The sequence below is a fragment of the Cyprinodon tularosa genome, unplaced genomic scaffold (assembly GCF_016077235.1).
Source record: "Cyprinodon tularosa strain WSP-4 unplaced genomic scaffold, ASM1607723v1 ctg374, whole genome shotgun sequence".
Lineage (NCBI taxonomy): Eukaryota > Metazoa > Chordata > Actinopteri > Cyprinodontiformes > Cyprinodontidae > Cyprinodon > Cyprinodon tularosa.
Genome location: NW_024039090.1, coordinates 351,950 through 373,197, shown reverse-complemented (window position 1 = coordinate 373,197; position 21,248 = coordinate 351,950). Strand labels below are relative to the sequence as shown.

At 41.3% G+C, this 21,248-nt stretch overlaps 1 protein-coding gene across 1 annotated transcript; it reads right to left on the bottom strand.

The window, feature by feature from the left end:
- Window positions 1-1,007: 1,007 nt before the first annotated feature.
- Window positions 1,008-16,597, bottom strand: pargl (poly (ADP-ribose) glycohydrolase, like). Its single transcript, XM_038296652.1, has 16 exons — window positions 16,261-16,597; window positions 15,682-15,695; window positions 13,934-14,028; window positions 13,252-13,357; window positions 13,087-13,158; window positions 12,915-12,998; window positions 10,611-10,771; window positions 10,455-10,534; window positions 10,301-10,373; window positions 7,447-7,522; window positions 7,225-7,372; window positions 6,070-6,148; window positions 5,873-5,981; window positions 5,659-5,758; window positions 1,697-1,825; window positions 1,008-1,253 (listed from the first exon to the last, which is right to left on the bottom strand). Exons 1-16 carry the CDS (start codon window positions 16,595-16,597, stop codon window positions 1,141-1,143), a joined length of 1,776 nt encoding a protein of 591 aa, XP_038152580.1. The 3' UTR covers window positions 1,008-1,140.
- Window positions 16,598-21,248: the final 4,651 nt, after the last annotated feature.

Here is a 21,248-nt window from a genome sequence, read left to right as displayed (position 1 = left end):
ATCTAAGACTGGCCCATGTGTATAGCTGACTATGAAGTAAAGTACTAACTATGAGTTGAGTCTAGTAATCTAAGAATGAAGTCTAAGACAAAACACTAAACATCAATAATAATTCGACACACTGAAAGATCATTGAAAACACATTTAATTAGAAGTTCAACATTTTAAGCAGCATCTGAGTTACAGTCGGTTTAGGAGCAACAGTTTTCACAAGCTTCTGTATTTCTTTGTTTAGTCTAAATTCTCCTGTCATATTAAAACATTACTCTTTAAAGTCCACTTCTGTCGAATAAAAATTATTCCTTTAAATTTGAGCTAATTTCCCTCAAAGCATCAAAGAATCAGTAAAAACCATTTTTCATCGGGTGCTGCCTGTTTGGAACAGAATAAAACATTTTCTTCAGTAATCTTCATGTTTTAGTTGAGCCATTAAAATCAAAGCACTCAAATCAAAGCTGTGGTTTAACTCAAAACTTTATGCAAGTCTAGTCTGTAACTTTTCTTACAGTTCATCAAATAACGTCTGGATGAGAGGAAATCATGTTGCAGTAAATTCATTGCTGTACAGATGGAACCGAGAAAGAATCCAGATCATTTATCAGGAGGAATCAACATTTGGTGGTTTTTGGAGATGAGATGCTTCAACATTAATCCACAATCCGAACTCTGCACCTATTGCACATTATCGGGCATCAAATGCTGCTGAACTTTTAACTTTTAGCCCTTTAAATTGTTCATCTCATTGTATTTTTCAATAACGCATTTTTTGCACAAATGCCATTTTGCACTGAACCACTGCAACTTGCACACTGTCTCTTATCCTCTGCACTGTTCACACTTTGACCACTGCTGCACTTTTTGTATTTTTCTATAACTCGTGCCATTTGAAATATCAATGCAACGTTCATAAGCTGTATGTAACGCAATTTCGTTCTGTATGCACCCTGTGCATACAAAATGACAAATAAAGAAGTCTAAGTCTAAGTCTAAGTCTAAGTCTAATTAAGGTTCATCAAGCAGCATCTAAGAAACCAGATTCCTGTTGTTTGATCGTCCAAAAAGCTAATCATCATCATTATTGATTCTCATTTTATTTGTTTTATCTCGTTCCTTCAGTTTCAAGCAAACAGAAGAGAATTCCTAAAGTGAACTATTCAGTTTTATTTTTCCCAGGTAGTCAAACAGTCTTTCATGTGAAGTTCCTTGTTTACGTTGAAGACTACAGTAATGTTCCAGATGTTTATACAGCTGGCCTGAAAAGAAAAAGAGAAATGATCATAGTTTATAGAAAGAATTAAGGGGAGTCTCAGCAATAAATTCTTAATTTTATAATCAATTTTATGATTTAAAATTTGTAGAACTTAAACTCTAAAGTAGAGACAGTTCACAAAATGTGGATTATATCAATTTCCATTTAAGATTTACATAAAATAAAACAATGTATGGACGATATTTCTGACCAATCTCCAACTTTCCAGTTGGAACATCTAAAAAATAAGTTTTTGTAAATTCAGTTATGTTCATAACAAGCACTAAGATCAAGGCTCTAACATCAATGGGCACTTCCCCAGATCACCATGAAATGTTAAAGTGGCAAAACATCATCCAAAGATCTGAGTATTTCTAACCAACTCTTCCCCTAATGCTCCTGTTCACAACTTGGGGAAAAAATAATTTCTGTCATGAATTGTCTCACCAACTGTCGCCTTCTGTGATACCAGGGAGTGGTAAATCTGTTGCAACCTCTTTGTCAGATAATCATCTTTGAATGTGAAGAAGACCAAACCTCTTCTGGCCTTTGCTGCGGCCATCAGCTGGATCACAGCTGCAAATGAACAGACAGCGTCACTGTGACGGATGCAACATTTCCTGCCTGAACTGATTCAGGTCCACTGTCCTAGAAATTTAACAAAAATAACCTGCATGAGACACAACTTTAAAGGTGGAGGTCTAATGTGGCAAAATGTGAAAAGGTCAAAGTATTTGTTGGGTTTAATAGTGTGAAAAGGCCATAAGTGAAATGGAACAAAAAAGATCAATATAAACCACTTTTTAGTTAATTTTACCTGCTATGTTGATATTTTTGCAGAACCATGTTTTGCTGAATCACTGGTCCAGGTCTTTTTAGGTTTTTATGGGATTCTTTATAAATAAGATAATTTGCACTCCTCCCCCCGCGATTGGTTTGTCTCTTGGGGGGGATGGTTAAACTCCCAGTTGAACTTTCAGAGTTAGCAAAACTATTGTCTTCATCTAAGCCTTCAACTTGTATGTTAGATCTTTGATCTCCTCCTCCATTTTGGATGTGATTATTCTACGATCACCGGCCACTTTATTAGGTACCCCATGCTAGTAACGGGTTGGACCCCCTTTTGCCTTCAGAACTGCCTCAATTCATCGTGGCATAGATTCAACAAGGTGCTGGAGGCATTCCTCAGGGAGTTTGGTCCGTATTGACATGATGGCATCACACAGTTGCCGCAGATTTGTCGGCTGCACATCCATGATGCGAATCTCCCGTTCCACCACATCCCAAAGATGCTCTATTGGATTGAGATCTGGTGACTCAGGTAGGCTGTGGCGTTGCAACGATGCTCAATTGGTACCAAGGGGCCCAAAGAGTGCCAAAAAAAATATTCCCCACACCATGACACCACCACCACCAGCCTGAACCGTTGATACAAGGCAGGATGGATCCATGCTTTCATGTTGTAGACGCCAAATTCTGACCCTACCATCCAAATGTCGCAGCAGAAATCGAGACTCATCAGACCAGGCAACGTTTTTCCAATCTTCTATTGTCCAATTTCCATGAGCTTGTGCAAATTGTAGCCTCAGTTTCCTGTTCTTAGCTGAAAGGAGTGGCACCCGGTGTGGTCTTCTGCTGCTGTAGCCCATCTGCCTCAAAGTTCCACGTACTGTGCGTTCAGAGATGCTCTTCTGCCCACCTTGGTTGTAACGGGTGGTTATTTGAGTCACTGTTGCCCTTCTATCAGCTCCAACCAGTCTGGCCATTCTCCTCTGACCTCTCGCATCAACAAGGCATTTCCGCCCACAGAACTGCCGCTCACTGGATGTTTTTTCTTTTTCGGACCATTCTCTGTAAACCCTAGAGATGGTTGTGAGTGAAAATCCCAGTAGATCAGCAGTTTCTGAAATACTCAGACCAGCCCTTCTGGCACCAACAATCATGCCACGTTCAAAGTCACTCAAATCACCTTTCTTCCCCATACTGATGCTCGGTGTGAACTGCAGGAGATTGTCTTGACCATGTCTACATGCCTAAATGCACTGAGTTGCCACCATGTGATTGGCTGCTTAGAAATTAAGTGTTAACGAGCGGTTGGACAGCTGTACCTAATAAAGTGGCCGGTGAGTGTATCTCTGTTACAGGGAAATATACCAAATGTCATGATCTCGGCTCTGATGGTTCGTTTTTTTCGTTTGCTCCTTGCTCCCTGTCTAATTGGTTCTCCGGCTGATTATCGCCGATCATTTCCACCTGGTTCCTCTACTATTTAAGTTGTGTGTTGGCCTCCCATCAGCGCCAGGTTATTCGTGTGTTTTGGTGAGACGTTTCCTAGCTTTCTTTAGTCTGTCTGCTTCCCTGATTATGACTAGTTTTTCTGCCCTGTGGATCTCGAGTTTTGCCTTGCCCCTGTCTGCTCTGTTTGTCGCATCTGGTCCTGGATTCTACCGGCTTCTGAACCTGGAACTGTCTCCTGACTTCGGCCTTGGATTTCCCTTCTGGACTCTGTTGCTGCTCGGCATCGCTCTCTAGGAACTCTGGGGACGCAACTGCGATCAAACCTCCGCTAACGGACTGAACTTTGAATCAGGTCAGGGACTTTGCTCCAAGTCGTATTCAGCTCCACATCCAGTCACTGACCTGTATTTTCCTATCCCTACAGAGATCCGCCCCGCAGCAGACGAGCAGCCCCGCGCACCTGTTTGTTAAATAAATGCTTTGAACTTTCCCACTGCCTGTCTCGCCTTGAATTCTGGGTCCTACTTCCTGAGATCATTACACCAAAGGCTTTTAAGGTTGCTATAATTAAACTTCTGCTTATGAAACCGTCTCTTGACCCAGATGACTTGGTCAATTATAGACCTATATCCAATCTTCCTTTCTTATCTAAAATTCTTGTGAAAGTAGTAGCAATCACTTACACCAGAATGAACTTTTTGAAGAGTTTCAGTCTGCATTTGATACAGTTGACCATAATATTCTTTTAGAAAGACTTGAATATTTTGTTGGAATTAAAGGAACAGCACTAGACTAGTTTAAATCTTATCTATCTGATCGAATTCAGTTTGTTCATGTTAATGATAGATCTTCCACATGCTCAAATGTTACCTGTGGAGTACCACAGGGATCAGTGCTAGGACCAATTCTCTTTACTTTATACATGCTCCCAATCAGTAGAATTATTAGACAGCATGGGATTAATTTCCACTGTTATGCTGATGATACCCAGCTATATCTGTCTATAAATCCAGATGAAGCTAACCCATTACATAGATTACAGGCATGTCTTGAAGACATAAAAACCTGGATGACTCTTAACTTTCTGCTTCTGAATGCAGACAAAACAGAAGTTATAGTCTTTGGACCAGAGTCTCTGAAAAAGAAGCTGATTAGTCAGTCACTTCATTTGGATGGGATTAAACTGATTTTAGATAAAGTAAAAAATCTTGGTGTTATTTTTGATCAGGACCTGTCATTTAAATCCCATATCAAAGAGGTTTCTAGAATTTCCTTCTTTCATCTGAGGAATATTGAAAAAATTAGAAATCTCCTGTCCAGGGGTGATGCTGAGAAACTAGTCCATGCATTTGTTACTTCAAGGCTGGACTATTGTAATTCTTTACTATCAGGAAGTCCACAAACTGTAGTTAAAAGCCTTCAGCTGATCCAAAATGCTGCAGCCAGAGTTCTAATGAAAATTAAAAAGAGAGATCATATCTCGCCTATCCTGGCTTCTCTTTATTGGCTTTCAGAGACATAGACAGGTATGGGGTATTGCAGGCTAAAAAAGAAGCCAAACGACCCCCATTCCAAAGAGACAGCCCGGTTCGTCCATTTCAATTTGTTTTCTAAGCCAAAGCAAGGCTTTGTTGGGCTACTGTATAAAACCTCGAACTCAACACTATTTCTGACATTTTGATTTAAAAGAGCTTCCTGGATGGGAAGCGAAATGTCTTCAAACTTCAAACGACTTTAAACTTCCTGTTAAAACTGAGTTTTTCCTCTCCACTGTTGCTACAAGCATGCTTAGTAAGAGAGATTGCATTCGAGTCAATGAGTCGATGCAATCAACTGGTTTTCCTTAGAAAACTTTGAATCAATCTCACTGGATGATCTGGTTGAACTGTAAAGTGCCTTGAGATGATGTGTGTTATGAATTGTTGCTATAGAAATAAACTGAATTTAATTGAATTCAAACTTGGAAAACAATGTCCAGTGGAGTGTTTTTTTTTTACTTTTTTGGAATGACGATGATCTCGATGACTGAGAACTTTCACCAGCATATATCAATTTAATTATTCAATAAGGCCTTAACAAACACCAAGTATTTAACAGAGAAAAACTTATCGAAAATGTTTAACTGGTTTAAAGGTCAAAAACTACAGATCAAATAATAGAACAAATGTTACCTTTGAGTTCTGCGTCTCCATTGAAGGCTCCACAGCCCCACTTCCCTGTAGCTATGTCTGGCTCTTCACAGCCAGGCTGGCCTTTAAAGCCACAGTAAGCCTTTATAAATACACGCAAAAAAAATTGAAATAAGCAATTTTTTTTGCTCAAGTTTCAGTTTAACAAGACATTTTTAAATGTTTCAACAGGACAAGAGCTTGAGACAATTTTGACCTTGTTCAGTTCCCGTCTAACTTTTTCCATACTGTACTGCTCCTTTGGATGTCTGAAATGAAGCGCATCTATAGCCAGAATCTGACGCTTTAGCCGCTTCCAATCATCTCTGCAAAAAGAGTTGGAGGAAATCAATAAATTAGAACACTTTAAAATCTTTGTTTTTAATGTTTTATAGAGACGTGTCCTAATCACACCTTTCAAGTTTATCGTCGAAAGGTCCCACCCACTGAAATCTGTCACTTAAACCATCACAGCAACTGAACCTCTGCGTACCTGAGGATAAGACAAAATAAAACACAGTATGGCATATCAAATCGAATCCAGCTAAGGACCATAAAAACATCTAAACATTAAAAAAAGATTTAATTATTAATTACTTTCTCTAATGGCTTAAGTTTGTCTGGAGCAAAACGCCAATGTTTGCCTTTAACTATCCTCCATTGTTCACTATCGTTGAACAATGGAGGGATTTTCTATTCTATTCTATCCTCTTTATTTACTTCAGAGAAAAATCTAAAGCCGGCTATAGCTAACTGTCAAAGATAGGTTTGCCAAGCTAACCTGCTAAACAGAGCCTGTTTCGGACCGTCCGCCCTAATCATTATAAGGCACTATATAAGGTGGTTAAGCCATTTTAGATGAGTGTCCCAACGTCTAGTTCATTGTTTCCAAACCTTTTTTGACTTGTGTTCCCTTTGGGCATTTTGTCTTACCATGAAAACCCCTCTCGGTCAAAAGTATAGATCATTGTTGAAAATTGAAACATACAATACCTGGATAAAATAAAGACTATTTTACCTAATCTTTAACATGAGCATTTAATTCTTAGGCAATTCTTTCCACCTGAAATAAAGAAGCGACATAAATATTGTCGTGGGGAAAAAAGTATTCAACCATTCATCCTAGTAAAATAAATAATAATAATAAATATTCAATTGGATTTCACTCAGTCGGCACATTTATTCATATCTTTGCAAAGAGAGAACAGTTCCTCATACGGCCCTAATGGCACAGCTTTCTGCCCTGTTCTGCTAGAGCAGCGTTCGTCCCCCCTTACTTATAACAATGGAAAGTAGTCAGAGTCGAAACAAATTACAAACACTTTGGTTAAACAATAACATGTTATGAATAAACCTTGAGAAAGAATCTGGTTTGTTATGGGAAGAAGCTACAGTATGTCTGGCCTACAAACAACATCCTGCAGAGAAATGTGTGACATTGAGAGAGAAACAGACTGAGTGGAAACTTTTATAGTGAGTAAATAGGATAAATTAATATATAATAGAAGAGAAATAAATATTTTCCGAAATATGAAGTGGCTTCAATAAACGTTTCATATTTCATTAAACCTGTAATGATGAGACACTCTTTGTCATCAAGTTTCTCTGTAAAGAGGCGAGAAACGATCAGCTCTGGATGCATGAGGAACAGGATCTCTTCCTGAACCAAACCAGTGTCCAGGACACCCCCGCCTATCCACTTGGCAGCAAAGTCCACCTGCAAACACACAGATACAGTCAGGCCTGTGTGGACGGACAGCTGTGGGTCACCTGACACCGTGGGCCTTTTACCTGAAGCAGCCCTGTACCTTCATCCTCGATCGTGCCCTCTGAGGTTACGTGCAGTTTTCCCAGTGTTTCTCTGCACCTACAAGAAATAAAACAGATGGAACATTGGTTCCCAAACCTTTCTTGGGTTTACATTCAATTTAATCCAGTTTATTTCTATAGCGCCAATTCACAACACACGTCGTCTCAAGCCACCTAAAGACATCGAGTTTAAACCTATGATATGTACTACCGTATTTTCACGACCATAAGGCGCACCGTACTAAAAGGCGCAGTCTCAGTTATGTGTCCCATTTCTGTATTTAACACACACATAAGGCGCACCGGACTATAGGACGCGTTTTTTATATACAGGTACATGTCCTCTACTACCTTTAAATACCTCTACTGCGTATTTAAAAATACAGCGGGGGCAAAACTGAGTCTGACTGTGCTTTATTCATGTATTTATTACAAACTATTAATCAAACCTGGGTGCTGGCCGTGAGACAGACACATCGCAGTGATCACTCCTAAATTAACTTAAAATCCTGAAACCTGCCGACGGAATTTGTTCGCTTTTATTACCGGTATCCTGGTGCCTGCAGCTAAAATTATTTAGAGGAAAAACACCTGCCAGCAGCCGCGGTGAACCTGGAGGCTGCCCGGCCTAGAGGCTGCTGTTGAAGGGATTTCTACTGTCGGTGCACCGCTGGTATGTGGGGGTCTGAGCGCCTCCGACAGAAATAGATAATCTGGATGAACTGACTGCAATTATGAAGTTTTCAGGTGGACTTTCTCACTTAAAAACATATTAAAACTACTTTATTCCCACTGATCACAGCAAATATAGCTGCAAGATTTAGATTATTTAGATGAAAAAACACCTGCCAGCCGCCGCGGTGAAGAGGAGTAGACCCGCCCAGAGGCTGCTGTTGAATTAAGTTTTCAGGTAGAAAAATAGAGCGGGAGCAAAACTGAGTATGATTGTGCTTTATTCATGTATTTATTACAGAGTAGTAATCAAACCCATCAAAGTCCTCATCCTCTGTTTCTGAATTAAACAGCTGCGCTAAATCAGACATGCCAATTTCCCCTTCTTCGCTGTCAGTCACTTTCCGTGCAGCGCGGCTCCTCAGAAATAATGCCGGCTTTTGCGAAAGCTTGAACAACAGAGCCAGCAGACACGTTAGTCCATCTACAATCCATCCGCAAACGGTGGCGTAACTTGCCCGGCGCTGCCTTCCACTTATCGTGAAACTGTGGTCTCCGTCTGTCATCCATCGCTCCCACGCCGCTCGCAGCCTTACTTTGAACGGCCGCTTCACACCGATGTCGAGCGGTTGAAGTTCCTTTGTCAGATCTCCCGGGATAACGGCGAGCACAGCGTTCATTTGATTCACCATGTTTTTCTCATCAGCTGTGAGATGGGCACGCATGGAGTCACAGATTAACTGCGATGGTGATGCGTGGAAAAAAAACACCTGTTCTTCTCACATAGGCTACACCTCCCTCAGCCACGCTTTCATCATCTCCTCATCCATCCAGCCTTTTTCATTTGCCTTAATATCATATGTCATCAGAGCGATGTGTCTGTCTCGCTGTCAGCTCCCAGATCAGCTTCTCTGATTGGTTGATGCGGCGCGTCCAGCAGCAAAACTTCTATTTTTCCATCTCGAGCAGCAGCAGCGCGTTGGCGGTGCGTCAGATGCTTAAAGGCTGCGGGACCTTTTGCTGCACCTATATGCGCGTCAACCATTGACTTTGCATGTAAACTCGCTGCTTCTGCTGCACCTGCTGGGTCCGGTTCACACCGATGTCGAACGGTTGAACAGCGAGCACAGGGTTAATTTGTTTCCCCATGTTTTTCACATCAGCTGTGAGATGGGCACGCATGGAGTTACAGCGATGGTGATGAGTGGAAAAAAAAACCCCTGGTCTCCTTACATTCAGCCACTCTTTCAACATCTCCTCAATGAGGTGGTCTCAAAAGTCGCAGTTACAACACACATAGGGCGCACCGCACCATAGGGCGCACTGCACATTTTGAGGGGAAAAAAAGACGTTTAAGTGCGCCTTATAGTCGTGAAAATACGGTAGTCTTAAATTAGAAATCAGTCTTGTTTTGCAAAAAAACACCCAAAAGTGCACCTCTGTTCTCCTCCTATATTAACTTCAATCCTGGAAGGATCCTAACATTAGCCTGCCATAATATCACCCCTCACATCTTATATTCCTACATTCCACCAAAAGCGGCGATTAAAAATCTAATTCTTGTGCAAAGTCTTGTAAGAAGAAAAAAAGCTCTTTAAAAGGGTTCTGAATGAGCTTTATTTAATTTATCCTAAAATTGATCAGAGACTATTTCAAAAGGTTTGAAGGATGAAAATACCAGCTTATGACTCCACTCATTTATTGGTAATGAAAAACATCCTTTAAAATGTAAAATGTTTTGATATTTAAAATGTTAAAGATAACAAAAATACTTCTATTCTCCAGTGTTTGCTCCTGTTTCTCTCCTAGATATACATACATATACAGGCTCAGCTCTTACTGTGACTAACTGTATGTGCCTTCTTTCATCTGTTTTTAAATGAAAACCAGTCCATCTGCTTAACTGTTTAAATAGAATAAAGTCCATCAAGGGTCAAACATTTAAATGATGAAAAGCATTGCAGTGAAGCTGCTTTCTAGAATGTTAGAGATTTACAAGCATTAACGAGGCTTAAGAAACTGTATGTCGGCTTTTTATCAGCTTCTGGCTCTATCTACTGTATAAAGTGCTGCTAAATAAAGTGAATTGTCTCACTGACTCAATGTTTGCATTCCAGCAGTTTCTATCATAGAAATGTTAAATATTTCCAATATAAGGCATTACCCTCTCCAGTCTGGTACATCTGCCTCTCTGAGGCAACGCCTCTCAAACGTCACCAGTCCATCATGTCTGAATTCTACAGAAAAAACAGATAATTATAGACTTCCTGCGTACATCTCACCAATGAACCGGATTGGGTTCAGGGTTTGGTACTTACTCTCATCTGTCACTATGTTAAAATACTGCATGATGGCCATGAGCTTCTGGTTCTTCCGCTCTGACCATTCTCCAAACAATCTGAGTGCAAAATCAAAATGAATAATCAGGATGTTAAACAAGTTGGGGGAGAACCAGAGAAGCTGTGACTGCTGACCTGCTGAAGTTTATTGACGGGTAGTTGTGGTATTCTGAGTCGGGTTTTGTGGTGTTGCGGTGAGGGAAGGTGCAGTAGAAAGCGTTAGCGAGCAGACATGCAATCTGGAACTGGGACAAAGTGATGGTTGCAGGTTGATGACGCTGAAGCAGCGGGATGGTCTGAACCCACAGAAACAAATCATTACAGTTATTGGTTATACAGTGACATCAGACATGTAGGCTGCTTCCTCAACCAGCATGAGGGATATCCTGCTAACTGTAGCAGCACCATCAGTCAGCTAGTCAGCAATTAGCCAGGAATTATTTTAGCACAAAAAAAAAAAATCAAGAGGAGGGAGACATGAAGCTAAGACATCTCCATGCCATGTTTGTTCTGCAGCTACTGAACCCAGTGAGTCCAATCTGCACAATTTAACTCACTGTGCAGTTTGGATTCACCTGGTTCAGTAGCTGCAGAACAAATGCATGGGATGAATATGACTGGTTACACCTTATCTTAAAGGTACACTATGCAACCGGGGTTGATTTTCCAGCGAGGCTCCCCCCAGAGGGCGAAAGTAAAAGTGCACTGTCGTAAATATGCTCAGCTGTTCTCCTGGTTTCTCCGTCAAGCCAGGCGCGGTTGTTTTGAGCTTAGCAGACAGGCGAACGCAACGAATGACTAACACAGTGAAAGTATGAACATGCACACAGAGAGAGAGAAACCATTCCAATGTTACTTACAATCGCATCAGCAGAAACACGAGGTCCACGTCAGCCTTGCAGCCTTCTTTTTATTTTAGCTCTCGCCATTCGGATAAAGCTTGCCCGATGTTCACCCTTGTACGACTCCTCTCTCTGTCCGGAGCCCTTTTCCTCTTTCTTGCCTGCTCCGACATGGGCTTTCACTGTTTTCACGCTGGTTCCGCCATGACAACTGCACAAAGATCGCCACAGTGCTAGCAACGAGCATGCTTTTAACTGGGGGCGTGTAGCAGTTCTCGCCGTAAAGCAAGACTGACTCTCGCAAGAGTTCTGAGCCTGTGGGTGCGGGCCGAGGGCTCCTGCAATTGCAAGTGCGGTATTTCCCCCACAGACCACCAGGGCGGCCGAGAAAACCTTTGTTCGACCTAAAATGACTCATTTAATCATCCAAAACATTATGGAACACATTAATTAACTGAAAAATGTTGCATAGTATGCCTTTAAGATGTTTTTAGGTCACAGAAAAATATGTCAATGAAGCGATGATCTGGCAGAACATTTTCACATTGATTATTGTAGAAACAAAAAATAGAAAAAATTCCCTTAGAATTGCTTTTTATATAAAGCTAATTTAGTGGGGCCTCTAAAAGTGTATAGTCCAATACCCCATTTACACTACCATTGAAAAACTGATCCATGCCGAGACCGATCCGAGCTCGGTTCTGACGACCGTTTACACATCACGCTATCTCGGTTCCTCGCCTCCTAGTGACGATCTGCAGTATTACTGCCAGTATTGAAGGAGGAAATCAAGCAGTTGGTGGCGGTAATGCACCAAAAGTTGTTTGCCAACCGCTATAAAACACAAGAAGTAGAAGACGACGAAGAAGGAGGGAATCAAGCAAATCAAAGTGGCGGCGCCCGTCACATTCAGATAGTTATGCTTGATTATTATTGATATACTTCGGTGTTTGCGGAAGGTCACGCGAAGACGGCAACCATTATTTAAAATGTTGCGTGGAGAAGATTTCGATTGTTGTTTATAGTTGTTCTTCTTCTGTTTTGTGTTGGTTGGCAAGCAACTTTGGGAGGGGTATTACCGCCAACTACTGGAATGCAGTGTGATTTGGGATGTGCAGCCAGAGATGACACATTCTGCTCATGCGCTCTTGTTATCAGAGAACAGAGCCAGGGGAAAAACCGAGCCGAACCCACCTCTGGAACTGGTCTGCAGTTAGCGCGGTCCGGTTGTGTCTAGCTCAGTTCAGTTCAGTTTGCTTTCCATTTACACATGATAAGTTATCTCAGTTACTGAGCTTGGACCGGTCTCGGCACGGTTTTTCAAGGGTAATGTAAATGGGGTACAAGTCTATGTGCACAGGCGTGCCTTAGACTGCCCACAATAAAAGGCCACTCTGAATAGTGCTAATAGTAATCACCTGCTTGAGGTATAATAATACTTGGTCAGTTTGTCAGTCTGAGGCTTTCCACTCGAAAATTTAATGTGCGGTGGGTGGGTTTACATTAACACCAGAATTACCCATAATGCAACAGAGGTTTTCTGTAATCGCAACAGTCAAGGTGGCAGCAACATTGTAGTGATCGCTTCCATTGGTACCTTTTCAAGCTGTTCAGGCAACTTCAAGGCCAGAGCAGCAATCTTCGAAGATAGTGTTGAAAAGTGATTTTCTAAATGTGAGGACTAGAAAGAACATAAAAGCATTTCTAATCAATGATGGGGTTATAAAATTGTAAAACACGTGATGCTAAATTAAGAGTTGATGACAAACCTTCACAAATCTGGACAGTGCATCAAATTTCCACTCTGGTTTATACTTGGGGTTGTATTTGAAGATAGCTTCCTGATGGAAAAAGATTTATTAGATGCATAGGTTGAGTTAAACGACTCAGGTTTTCAATGCAAGACAGCAAACACTGCAATGATTCAGACCTACCTTCACATCTTCCACATTTGCCTTTTTCTTCTTGGCCAGAACATCCAGCTGCTTGGAGATCAGGCTCCACCTCTGCACCAGGCTGTTTCCAGGCTGAAACATTGTTCTTTGTTAAAATATCTTTAAACATCAAATATTAAGCATCTGCTGGGTTTCAGAAATATTTGGAAATCTAAATGTTCAATAATTCTAGTGATATGTTTACGTAAAGCTGTCCTACGTGCTCGTCCCCATTTTCACTTACTGGTGGGGAGTCTGACATAGTGGAAAAATTGCAAATCATCTTTTGGAAAGTTAGCTTGTATGCACGCTCTCGCACGCATTTCACAAGTGTTCACTCTCGACAGTGGGTAGAGTTTTGCCCTTGCATTTATAAATTTGAAAAAATAAGTTTTATATAAAAAAACAATTGAGCAAAGTTACTATCAAAACCCTTTTTGTCAAAACATTTTTAAAGTTTCATTTCTAGATTTCATTTTTTCAGATTTCCCTTTATTTCATCTTTCTTTGCTATAAATCCAACATGCTTTCAATGGAGCAGTTTACCTGCTGTACAGGACATCTACCAGCCCCTTCACAGCAGGTCATAAAACTTTAGCTACCCTGAACATTACACAGTTTTAGGATTTTGGAAATGTGATGTAATGAATTCTTTACATTTGGTATCCATCCCATTAGTGGCATATCTGGTTTTGGTGACATGCTTGACCTTGAACACGGCATCTTGACAAAGTTCTTGTGCCACAGGTCTCTCCCTCTCAGAGGAACAACTTGACCCTGGTGAAAAACTTCCACCTAAAAAACAAACAAAACAACATCAGATAATATACATTATTTCTGGAAAAAGAATTACTTGTTTAGCCAAAAACAAATTAATGAATTATTAGCAGTTTTAAAACAGTCATTGTTGGTCAGTGTTGCAAAATCTGAGTAGCAATAAGGAAGGGAGGTAGAATCAAATTAAGGGATGAAGGATACCAGAAAGGATGGAAGACAGGAAGGAATAGAAATGGGGCATCGAGAGGAAAGATGGTAGAAAACAAAAAGTGAAAGAAAGAAAAGTCAAATGCAGAAAGAAGAGCGGGATACAAAAGTAGAATGAAGAAAAGAACAATGAGGTTAACCAGAAAAATGAGGAGAAAGGAAGAAAGGAGAACATTTAGACTGAGGGTTTCTAAAGTTGGTCCTTGGGCGCCGACATGATGCAGGGTTTAGAAGTTTCCATGCTTTAAAAGCCTGATTTAGATGATTTAACAACTTTGTTAATCATTCACCAGGTAAAACCAGGTGTTCTGGCAACATACCTGGTTCTACCTGACAGGCTGCAAACAGTATTAAGACGAGAGGGGAGTGTTGGCCTACTGGTTAGAGAAGGTTGCAAGCACCCAGTTCAATTCCCTCAGCCTGCACTCTGGGTCCCTGAGAAAGACCCTTAACCCCGGGGCACCCCACAATGGCAGCCCACTGCCCACCAAGGGGATGGTGAAATTCTCCAGTATGAGATTAATAAAATAAAATTATTATTATTGTTTAAAAAACAAACAAAAAAAGGGAAAACTCATTTTTTCAACGGCAGCCATCACTGACACCTTGCTGTTCCTCCACCACAAATGATTCTGGGAGCCAATTTAAAAAATTTGGGATCGAAACAAAGTCTGTTGCCACCAATTGACAGTACTGTTAATTAGTTTTTAAAAAATCATTCACAATCCAACTTCACCAAACACACCCACATAGGTAACTTAATGTAATCATTTTGTAAACCTAAGCCTCACATGTAAATACTTTGTGCAATAATTATAATATGACAAAGTGTATTTGGGCTGCTCAGTGGAGCAGTGGGTAGAACTTCTGCCTTGCAGCAAGAAGGTTCCGGGTTAAATTCCTGCTTTCTGCATTGAGCTTGCATGTTCTCCCTGAGCATGTGTGGATTCTCTCTGGTTACTCCGGCTTCCTCTCATAGTCCAGAAAACATGGCTGCTAGATTAATTGGCTAATCTAAATTCTCCTTAGGTGTGAGTGAATGTTTCTTTGTCTCTGTGTTGCCCTGCGATGGACTGGAAACCTCCGCACCTCTCGCCTGGAGACAGCTGGAGATGGGCACCAGCAACTGTTGCCACCGCAGCAGGAATAAGCTGACGGAAAATGGATGGACTGTATTTTCCTATGTTTTATTAATAAATACTATACATTTAGGGCTTGTCAGTCTTTTCTATAAAAAGAAAAATATATAAACTGTTAACAAAGAATAGTAGACAGTGATATTTTGCTAAACTTTATTTCTAAGACATCTTAAGACATCTTCAAAATCTGCAATATTTCTTGAGACTTCTCAAGTCGTCTCAAGACATCTTTAGATCCATGTCTATAGACGTATCTTATAGACACAGATTGATTTACCAACACATGTCAACAGAAGAGTCTTGAGACACATCTGAAGGCGTCTTGAGATGCGGTGATGGCTGGGTATGTGAAGCAGAAAACCATCTAAATCATCCAGGACAGTGGCTCTCGTCGGCCAAATTTAGACACCAACAAGTCAGAGAAAAGGCAAACATTCCTCCAAACCCTTACATTCTTATTACAAACCGATCCAAACCTGGATATTTCTGATATTTCTACACTATTAGAACCCTGGAAGCTTTCTGTAACATACAGCATTAAAAGTAAAGATGATAATAAAGATGGATGTGCTGTGTTCTGCCATGGTCTGGTTTATGTGGTTTGCTGTGAACAGGATCACAGTGATGTGAAATTACATCAGATTGCTTCATCATTTATTAGGAGGTCATTTTAGGTTTTATTACTGTCCCTGATTAACTGTCTTCATTTATCTTTTCTCATCTAGAATTTTGTTGCATTTTTTTATTAGAATATGGAGCTTTAAACACGTGTTGAGAAAACAGTCTTATTTGAATAGTTTCCTTTTTCTCCGACAAGGTCATAACATTAAGACATATTCCTTTGTTTAAAAATGTAATTTGTTTTGAGAGAGAAGATGGAACCAGCTTACATCTATGAGGACGGTGTGAGATCTAGAGAAGCTCAGATTTCCCAGCCTCATGTCACACTTTGAAAGTGTCTTCAGGTCATCCAGCTGGCAGCATGACGATCCTCCTTCTCTGCTCCATCTCCTCTCCGCCTCACATCCTCCATCTTTCTTTCCATCCTCAGCGCTGCTCTGTCCAGAGGTGGATGGTTCAGAGGAGCTCTTATCCTCCGAGCTTTCTTTTCCCTGCTGTTGGTTCTCAGGTTTGGTTTCCTTCGTATCAGCAGACCTATTTTCACAGAGCTGTATAAGATCTTTCACCTGACTGCTGTCATTTCGTTGGTTTTGTTTGGCCATACCTGAAGAGTAAAAGAAAAACATAACGATGCCCATCAGTTTGATGTTTCTTCCCTGTGAAGTTTTCACATTTTAATTCAGCCAATCTAGTGAAGCTCAGACTCCTGCTGTAAAAAGTCATATTTTTGAAACCAAAATCCAACATGGATATATGTCTTTGTGGACATACATAAGTGGCAAAGCCACAAACCTTCCTTGTCCCATATTAGCAAAGTTTCACTGCTTTAATGCCAGAGTTAAAAAGAAAAAGAAAATCATAACAGGTATAACTGACGATGAAGATGAAGGATCATTTTGCAACTTAAAATATGGTGACGACAGATGGGTAACTACAAATTAATGGCATACCTCTCATATATTCCCAAAAACTAAGACCGTTTAATTAAACGATTGGAGGCAAACTATTGGTACTTCAACAGACCAGATTTCTCATCTCGATTAAAATATTTATTTTATACCCAGAGGCTCAAAAGTTTAACCAAATCCAGTCAAAGGAAACTTCTCATTGCAGGCCTGGATGAAGGGATGCTGAGATTGGAGGCAAAGAACAAACTGTTCATCCAAACCATGGATGATCCTCGTTATCCCTGTTACAAGAATCCACAACAAAAAGAAAATATTTGGGCAGAAACTGCACATATGATGTTGGGCCCTCTGCTCCGATATCTTGGGATAGGTACGTGGTTGCTTTTGAGTTAAAATGAATAATGGAGATGCTGCTGACGTCTTTACTCATTTCACTTTATTCAAAAGAACACCAAAAGCTTTCTGCGCCAGCGCAAAACACAGTTCTCTGCTGGACAGAAGCAATCGATCTACAAACCATCCAACTCTTAAGAAATTGTAAATAGTGTACATAGTATGAATACTCTTAGTACTGTATTACCACTACTTTTAAACAATCAACAAAATGATAATTATTAATTATTTTAACTCTCGTTTTTAACTGAAATATCAGTCTTTTAAACCTTTGTATTTTAATTTGTGTATGGACAACTTTTAAAATATCTTAATAGTTTTAACCTGTTTATTTAAGCGTTAATTTACGCACGTTTTGCTACTATGAATTTAATAATAATATCGGGCATGTTCTCCTCGAGCTCCGAGGAAGCCGAAGTGGAGAGGGACGGGAGGAAATGCGTAGGCTGTAGGTTTTACTTTACGGAGGATTTAGGACAGGGCTCGGCAACCCAAACTGCTCAAAGAGCCACATTGGACCAAAAAAACAAATCTGTCTGGAGCCGCAAAAATGTAGCCTGGGTGTCATTCCGAACTTAGTCCCGCCCACAACGTTTGAGGTCAGGAAGTTCGGTCTGGTATTGCTCAACAGTAGCGCGAGTATGATCGCACAATATTTGGCGGGCCAATCAAATTGTCAGGGCGGGATTTATACGATGATGGACATATGATCAACAGTAACGTAATCAACCATGTGACCAATGCGCGCTTGGGTGACAACAACAATGGCTGCCCGCTGGAGAGCTGAGGTGAGTAGATTCTGCTATTAGGTCTGTTCTAGAAGATATCGACAGCAAATTAATTTTAAAAGAGGAACAGAGAAACGTGATCAAGGCTCATCTTCTTATTATAGGCGTACAACTGCACGCTTTGATTTTTGTGGACAACAACTATGCGTGGCTTAACATACGTCACGCACTCCGTTGCTCTTATTGGTTGTAGGTCTATCCAATTGAGTGCAGAGGCATTTTTTTTTCCTGGTTCGTTCAAAACACGCCCCATAATCACAGCTCTATGGAGCAGTATCAGACTCATATTCTGACTAGAATTGAGTCGGACTACGTCAGGCTAGCAAAAATGTAGAAGTCTTAAATAAGCCACATATGGCAAAACGGGCTCTAAGTGTAATATCCCACTATAGAAAAGGACAATATGGGCTTAAATATATAAAAATCATTAACTTAGACTTAGACTTAGACTTAGACTTAGACTTCTTTATTTGTCATTTTGTATGCACAGGGTGCATACAGAACGAAATTGCGTTACATACAGCTTATGAACGTTGCATTGATATTTCACAATGGCACGAGTTATAGAAAAATACAAAAAGTGCAGCAGTGGTCAAAGTGTGAACAGTGCAGAGGATAAGAGACAGTGTGCAAGTTGCAGTGGTTCAGTGCAAAATGGCATTTGTGCAAAAAAATGCGTTATTGAAAAATACAATGAGATGAACAATTTAAAGGGCTAAAAGTTAAAAGTTCAGCAGCATTTGATGCCCGATAATGTGCAATAGGTGCAGAGTTCGGATTGTGGATCAAAGGTTCAACAGTCTGATGGCAGTGGGGAAGAAGCTGTTGCACAACCTGGTGGATCTGCAGCGGATGCTGCGGAACCTCTTTCCAGAGGGCAGCAGGGAGAACAGTCCATGGTGGGGGTGTGAGGGGTCTTTGATGATATTACGGGCTCGGGACACACAGCGCTGTGATGAAATGTCCTTAATGGAGGGAAGAGGAGCCCCAATGATTCCTTCCGCTGTCCTCACCACCCTCCTCACATTCTTCCAGTCAGAAGCTCTGCAGCCTCCACACCACAGAGAGAGACAGCTGGTCAGAACGCTCTCTATGGTGCTTCTGTAGAAGGCTGTGAGGATGGGCGGGGGCAGGCGGGCTCTCCTCATCCTCCGCAGAAAGTACAAGCGCTTCTGTGCCCTCTTCACTAGAGATGAAGTGTTTACAGTCCAGGTGAGGTTGTCCGTGATGTGCACCCCCAGGAACTTTGTGCTGCTGACCACCTCCACAGCTGAGCTGTTGATGAGCAGTGGAGCATGGTGGGGGCGGTTTTTCCTGAAGTCGACGATGATCTCCTTCGTCTTCTCCACGTTCAGGATCAGACTGTTTTCACTGCACCAGTCCACCAGCTGCTCCACCTCCTCTCTGTAGTCCCGGTCGTTGTCGTCCCTGATGAGGCCCACCACCGTGGTGTCGTCCGCAAACTTCACGATGTGATTGGTGGTGAACCTGGGGACGCAGTCATATGTCATCAGGGTGAACAGCAGGGGGCTCAGGACGCAGCCCTGAGGGGAGCCCGTGCTGAGGGTGATGACATCAGAGGTGTTCTGACCGACCCGGACTGACTGAGGTCTGTTGGTGAGGAAGTCCAGCAGCCAGTTTCGAAGGGGTGTGTTGAAGCCCAGATGTTCCAGCTTTCCCACCAGGTGCTGTGGGATGATGGTGTTAAACGCTGAACTGAAGTCCAGGAACAGCATCCGCACGTGGGTGTTCTTCTCCTCCAGGTGGGCCAGGCTCAGGTGAAGAGCAGAGGAGATGGCGTCCTCAGTGGAGCGGTTTCGCCGGTAGGCAAACTGGAACGGGTCGAGTGTTCCAGTTCCAGACTAAATGTTTATCCTGGAGCAAAAGTCAGATAGCAGCATGAGGTGAGGGAGGAGCAGTGAACGCTCCCATCACGCTGCTTCACCGCACGGTTTAAGTTTTGTTGCATTGATGAAATGATAGAAACACATTAAAGGAATCATTCTATGATGGACATTTTTCTGTTGGGAGGAGCTGATTGAGTCACGAGAAACCAAGCAGGAACTGAGATCCATCAGAGCAGAGCTCTCTAACCCCGAAATCCCACATCCTCCATCACCAGCGTTCCTTGCTGTGATTTTTATTTTGGGGATTTGGGGAAAAAATGAAGAAAGTTCTCCTCCCTGTATCAGAGCGCTACCTGTTTGATCTGTGGACGGTTTTCTAGGCTTGCAACCAAACTAGCAGCAGTAGTGGAGTTTGGAGATGCAATCTATTCCTTTAATCTATCTTTGCTCTCCTCTAATTTTTCCAGAAGTTCTGCAATCACACTTTTTCGCACTTAGAGATGCAAATTTTCAAATTTCATAATAAATGTTAATTTTTTGACGACCTGTCATTGGAAAGCAAAAATGCAGGCAAACCCTCTGCATTGATAATGAAAGCAATTTTAGATATGAATCCTCTGTTCTCAGCAGACATCTTCCTTTTTTTCCCTTTTGGATCCATTGCCTAAGACATATCCGCCGCTTTGTTTGCCTGGCACTGTTCCAGGCTATGACCTCTGATCTTTATGGCTATGTGGCAAATTTTCATTGAAAGAAATTTTTACATTTATTTTTTTTAATTATTTATTACACAAATGTTTAAAGCAGGGATCTTCAACGTCTTCCAGGCCAAGGACCCCCAAACTGATGGTGAAATGAAGCGGAGACCCCCTAATTATATATATTGTATGACATTGTGTTATATTAAACTGGTCCAATAGTCACTCTATTGCAGATGGCTTAATGTAACTAAAGTAATTTCTCCCTGGGATTAATAAAGTATTTCTGATTCTGATTCCTGGTTGATGGGACAGGTGATGTGAATGAAACGGTGCCCAGCTTGAAAGAGCTCCTGTGTGTCGCTGAATGTGAGCATTGATGACTGAAAGACATCTTCTGCCTCCAATTATCTGTTTACTACAGTGTGTTGAAGTCATGTTAATGTGGATTTAAAGACATTTCAATTAGAGGAAAAATTGCAGGGGGGAATATAAAAAAAAGTCTAATCAACCAAAATTTTCGCGACCCCCATGCAGTACCTCCATGGACCCCCTAGGGGTCGCGGACCCCCTGTTGAAGACCTCTGGTTTAAAGCATTGTAAAACATAACATTTGTTT